The sequence below is a fragment of the Pygocentrus nattereri genome, chromosome 5, assembly GCF_015220715.1.
Source record: "Pygocentrus nattereri isolate fPygNat1 chromosome 5, fPygNat1.pri, whole genome shotgun sequence".
In the NCBI taxonomy this organism is placed as follows: Eukaryota; Metazoa; Chordata; class Actinopteri; order Characiformes; family Serrasalmidae; genus Pygocentrus; species Pygocentrus nattereri.
In genome coordinates this window covers 48,414,615-48,420,919 of record NC_051215.1, presented here as the reverse complement: position 1 = coordinate 48,420,919, position 6,305 = coordinate 48,414,615, and the positions used below count along the sequence as shown (strand labels likewise).

General features: G+C 45.4%; 1 protein-coding gene across 3 annotated transcripts in view; it reads left to right on the top strand.

The window, feature by feature from the left end:
- Positions 1-6,305, top strand: part of dok7 (docking protein 7) — a 48,436-nt gene that overhangs the window by 5,258 nt on the left and 36,873 nt on the right. For all 3 annotated transcript variants that reach the window (XM_017723789.2, XM_017723788.2, XM_017723787.2), the window contains exon 4: positions 4,782-4,982. In XM_017723789.2, the coding sequence (XP_017579278.2) occupies positions 4,782-4,982 (201 nt within the window). The remainder of the gene's footprint in view (positions 1-4,781; positions 4,983-6,305) is intronic.

The window sequence follows — 6,305 nt, the reverse complement described above, 5'->3', positions numbered from 1 at the left end:
ACCCCAGTCAAATGACATGTTTTGTTGATTTTCTAAGCAAAAGAAAAGAAGTTCATACATCCTGCATACATACATACAACCAACTGATGTATGATATTTTTGATAATTTTAGTGCATAATTTCTATTTACTGAATTTAATGTATATATATATATAAAATGTGTTGTAACCTTTTCACAGGACAGGAACATTCATTTTATTTTTTAACAATATAGTATAACAATTAAGACTATAGCAGTCTCATACAAGATTTGAGGCACCGTATTTTAAGTTAATTTCAGTGCAATTTCAATTCAATTTCCAAAAAAAATGGGTTTGAGTAAAATTCCCTGCACAGTACTGGACTTATGGTTCACAGGTCAATTCAGAATGGACTGAAACCCTGCCTTTGGGCTGCTGACCCCCCTCTCCCCCTGTTAAGGCTTCCCACGAAAACACACACCTGCACCCTCACATACACAGCACATAGCACACGTCTTCTGTGGCCGTCTCAAGTCACGCTCCTGCATGCTAGGCATGGTAGCGTGTGATGCAATCACATCCTTCCATGAAAAGCTGGAGTTAAATACGGCCTCCCGAGGTGTCAGAAATCCAGTAAGAGCCCTAAAACTTTTCCAGAACGTGCTCCCATTAAATTCCTGTCACATGTGGTGAAGGTGGAGGTAAACGACAAAATGGCTTTTTTAGCCACTGTTTGACCAAAGTGACACCCTAGGTCTTATTCTTAGGTCCATATTCTTCAGTATTCTTGCTTTTCAGAAATGAAATATCTAACAATTATTTTTGGTTTTATTTGCCAAAACAAGATGTAGTTCACGTTTACGTGAGCATAACAAATGAAAACCAGTTTCCTGAGCTGCATGGTTATGTTTTGGCCTGTGCCACTGGCGGAGTCCTATTGTCAGGATAACCGTGTGGAAAGCGACTGTTGCTCCTGCTTCAGTGTTCTTACATAAGCAGGTGCGATATACCCACTTGTGATGTTCACTGCTGTCTTTGTATTTGACCAAGGGAGAACCTGTAATTAAACACGTGGAAGAATTTTTCTTCTTCGTTAAATATGGTGAAATTATTGTGTAATCTTCTGCAGGTGCAGCAGATAGACGTTAATTTAACCCTCCTGTCCTCTTCACCTCCCGCCCTGCCCACTTTAGTGTTCCCGGTCAAAATTGACCGGGCTGTTTTAACTGCTCTTAAATTAGCACAAAACCATTTTTCACCACCATATTTTTATTAAACACTCCTTAACTGTGAACAGGGTCTCAGAGAAGTGTTTAACCTGAATTTATAGAATTAGACATAAAATAACCGCAGTGAAAATACAAATAGAGTGAGTGAGTTGGGGGGGGTGTATGAGGATGAGTGAGTGAGTTGGGGGGGTCTGTATGAGGATGAGTGAATGAGTTGGGGGGTGTGTATGAGGATGAGTGAGTGAGTTGGGGGGTGTGTATGAGGATGAGTGAGTGAGTTGGGGGGGGTGTATGAGGATGAGTGAGTGAGTTGGGGGGGTGTATGAGGATGAGCGAGTGAGTTGGGGGGGTGTATGAGGATGAGCGAGTGAGTTGGGGGGGGTGTGTATGAGGATGAGTGAGTGAGTTGGGGGGGTGTATGAGGATGAGCGAGTGAGTTGGGGGGGGTGTGTATGAGGATGAGTGAGTGAGTTGGGGGGTGTGTATGAGGATGAGTGAGTGAGTTGGGGGGGTGTATGAGGATGAGTGAGTGAGTTGGGGGGGTGTGTATGAGGATGAGTGAGTGAGTTGGGGGGTGTGTATGAGGATGAGTGAGTGAGTTGGGGGGGTGTATGAGGATGAGTGAGTGAGTTGGGGGGGTGTATGAGGATGAGTGAGTGAGTTGGGGGGGGTGTATGAGGATGAGTGAGTGAGTTGGGGGGGGTGTATGAGGATGAGTGAGTGAGTTGGGGGGTGTGTATGAGGATGAGTGAGTGAGTTGGGGGGTGTGTATGAGGATGAGTGAGTGAGTTGGGGGGGTCTGTATGAGGATGAGTGAGTGAGTTGGGGGGGTCTGTATGAGGATGAGTGAGTGAGTTGGGGGGGTTTGTATGAGGATGAGTGAGTGAGTTGGGGGGGTCTGTATGAGGATGAGTGAGTGAGTTGGGGGGGTCTGTATGAGGATGAGTGAGTGAGTTGGGGGGGTCTGTATGAGGATGAGTGAGTGAGTTGAGGGTGTGTATGAGGATGAGTGAGTGAGTTGGGGGGTGTGTATGAGGATGAGTGAGCGAGTTGGGGGTGTGTATGAGGATGAGCGAGTGAGTTGGGGGGGTGTGTATGAGGATGAGCGAGTGAGTTGGGGGGGTGTGTATGAGGATGAGCGAGTGAGTTGGGGGGTGTGTATGAGGATGAGTGAGTGAGTTGGGGGGGTCTGTATGAGGATGAGTGAGTGAGTTGGGAGGGTGTATGAGGATGAGTGAGTGAGTTGGGGGGGTGTATGAGGATGAGCGAGTGAGTTGGGAGGGTGTATGAGGATGAGTGAGTGAGTTGGGGGGGTGTATGAGGATGAGTGAGTGAGTTGGGGGGGGTGTATGAGGATGAGTGAGTGAGTTGGGGGTGTGTATGAGGATGAGTGAGTGAGTTGGGGGGGTGTGTATGAGGATGAGTGAGTGAGTTGGGAGGGTGTATGAGGATGAGTGAGTGAGTTGGGAGGGTGTATGAGGATGAGTGAGTGAGTTGGGGGGGTGTGTATGAGGATGAGCGAGTGAGTTGGGGGGGTCTGTATGAGGATGAGTGAGTGAGTTGGGGGGGTGTATGAGGATGAGTGAGTGAGTTGGGGGGTGTGTATGAGGATGAGCGAGTGAGTTGGGGGGGTGTGTATGAGGATGAGTGAGTGAGTTGGGAGGGTGTATGAGGATGAGTGAGTGAGTTGGGGGGGTCTGTATGAGGATGAGTGAGTGAGTTGGGGGGGTGTATGAGGATGAGTGAGTGAGTTGGGGGGGTCTGTATGAGGATGAGTGAGTGAGTTGGGGGGGTCTGTATGAGGATGAGTGAGTGAGTTGGGGGGGTGTATGAGGATGTTCTCTGTCTGATGGATGAATACAGTCTGGATACCCATTCATTTCCTATGGCGGTCACTTTTGACCGGGAACCCCACGGGTGATTAATTAAACACTCAAAATTCAATGAAAGAGTTGATCGTCACTTTTATATGTTCGAGTGCAGACTGTGGAGGATATCATGAGGCCTTGAGGCGATCAGATGTAAAACACAATATTTATGAGTGTTTTAAGTTGTAAATCGGTCAGATTTGACCCGAACACGACAGGAAGGAGGGCTATCTTCCACATAGGGAGCATCTGGTGTGGATATAGTTGTATGCAAAAGTCTGAACACCCCCAGAAAGATTACATATTTTCTTTTTATTCTCTTCAGGATTAAACTTAAATATGGCATTTTTGTGCACTTCACTGCACATTTTGCGAGTGATGAACTTGTCATGGCTCGACTTACTGGACTGAGATGGAGCGAAACCTCGGGCTGCGCAGTATAACAGTTTGGTCCCAGTCGCCCCCCATTCTGGCCATAAACATCAAGCTTCTCTTTCCTGCTCCATCCCTCATTTGTTTGTTTGTCTGCGTGTGTGTTTGTGTTTTCCGTGGAGGCTGTGCTGGCAATCAGGTTGATAATAAATGGAGTTCGGTGAAGCACAGCGAATATTTCCCCTCCTGCTCAATCGCTCTCATCACTCACCTGTCCCTCCGCCGCTCTCCCTCTATGGGACGGTTTGCTAAGTTGCCTCAGATTGAGCTTGATTGATGAGTCCGTCAACATAGAGTCCTTCTGCTCATCCGTTTGCTCGTGGATGAGTGTGAGCGTGTCTGTGCGGTACAGCAGATGTGGGCATCCTCGTCCTGAAATGAGGTTCATCGTCGATGTGTGGCTGCTGATAATGTTGCTTTGAAAGACATCACTTAGTGATTCCGCTTGGCTCGTAATCGATTTCTCGTTCTGAATGAGATAAAGGGGTGCTGTCTCGAGTCCTTCCAGGGCAGTTTTCTCCTGTTTGCTCATCATAACCCATAAATGATTTATTCCACTGGTCTTAAGAGACCTCATTAGGCTTCCATGCCTCTGGCATAAGGTGCTAATGCACATTACTTTGTTCGTCTGTTTGTTTCACTAAATTCAAGTGAACCTCACAGAACGGTTTATTGAAACTTGCTAAACAGGAGAATTAGTTAGATCAGGTACTGATGTTAGATGATTAATGCCGCTCCAGTTCTTCCCAAAGGTATCAGATGGAGCTCCATTACTCCAGAGAAGACAGTTTTACCGCTCCACAATCCAATGCTGGGGTGCTTTATACCCCTCTAACCAGCGCTTTGCATTGGACATGGTGACGTTAGGTTAAAGTGTGGAGCATCTCATTCTATTGACGGTGCTTTTCTATGGACACTGAATATGTGTGTCAGTAATACGTGCACCTTAAGATAGATTCACTAATGACTTTTGGAGATATAATGTATATCCATCCACCTATTCAGCCTGTAGCAGTTTAACCCCACACATTCACAATGAAGTTCTGAGAACTGTTTTTGAACAAGGCACAATGTTATATGCGTACCTCAGAGTGGAAAATAGCATAGGATTTTATTTAGGGTAGGATAGAATTCCGGCTCTTTGAATGATTCTTCAGGAATAAAAAAAAAAGTCATTCTTCTATAGCGTTGCTTCGACACCCCTTTGTGGCAGTTTTTTAATGAGTGTAAGGAAAATGTGATTTTTACAGCACCACACTGTCATCATTCAATTACAACTGCTTCTCTTTCAGTCCACAGATTCACTGTGAATGTTCAGCCTGGCACCAAGCTAGAGAGCGGACCAGCCATACTCCATTTGTGCAATAACCTGCTGGCTGTAGCCAGAGACATCCCTCCATCCGTTATTGGCCAGTGGAGGTTGTCTGACCTGAGGCGGTATGGGGCAGTCCCCAATGGATTTGTCTTCGAGGGAGGGACACGGTGTGGTTACTGTAAGTCCATTTAAGTGTTTTCACTTACCATTGCTAGTGGTGGAGGAGTGTTACTATTGATGATCAGCGTGGAACTTAAGGCAGCACTCTGTAAAATTGTTTCGTTAAAATTGAGGGAGAAAAAATAAACGAATCATGACAAAATATGGTGTGGTGCGCTGCTCTGAGTCGCCCTGTAAAGCCTGAAATAATCATTTAAAAGTCAGAGGTGTGTTGTGGTTTTATGGACCATGCCTTTACATATTAACCTCACATGTACATGTGAAAGGTTGGTTGATTAGGTGTAAAACCTTTGTTATTTATTAGCTTCCTTGTTGTATCTTTGCAGTCAAACTCAGGTCTGGTTGTGCATGCATCTAAATCCGAGCATAATAGATTAAGAGTCTGGAAAGTAGATATACTTAGTTTTTATGTGCCCACTGATATGAAGAAATACTGCAGCTGTATGTTCCGTTTAAAGACGTCCTGCATTGCGTTTTTTCTGTATATCCATCCATCCATCCATTTCCTAAGCCGCTTCTCCATCAGGGTCATGGGGGGGGTGCTGGAGCCTATCCCAGCGGTCATCGGGCGGAAGGCAGGATACACCCTGGACAGGTCGCCAGTCCATCGCAGGGCAGATACGAAACATAGTGCAGCAAAAGCCTCATATACTGCAATACATTTACGGTATTTGGCTGACGCTCTTATCCAGAGTGACTTACAATTTGATTATTGTTACACAGGTAGGCGAAGGCGGTGTTAGGAGTCTTGCCCAAGGACCCTTATTGGCATAGTGTAGGGTGTTTGCCCAGGTGGGGGATTGAACCCCAGTCTACAGCGTAGGAGTCAGAGATGTTACCCACTACACTAACCAACCACCCAGCAACACTATAGTTCAAGCAATCAGTATTTTAGAAAAATAATAATAATAATCAACCTTAAAAGTTGCATCATTCTACCATCTTCAATAAAGCTAAAGTACTTTATTGATTTGATTCTTTTCACTGTAAAGCTGTTTAAGCTCTGGGCAGCAGGAGCAGAAACGGCCCAACACCAAACACCTCTTACTGGTGGACTCAAGAGCCTGTTGAATGCTCATTTTATTGGCTCATCTGCATGATTTAGGTTATGTATCATGTAATTTGTATGTAAATGAGGGCATATTGATGTATGTCCTTTGCAAATGATATGTAAATATGGCAACAGTGTCCAGACTTTTCTTTCCAGACCCTGAAGCTGATTCATCAACTGCGGTCTCATTTTAGGGTGGTCACATGTGAAGACTTGTAAATACCGAATCACACCACCACAACATTTTCCTTCCCTTGTGGAACCATCGTG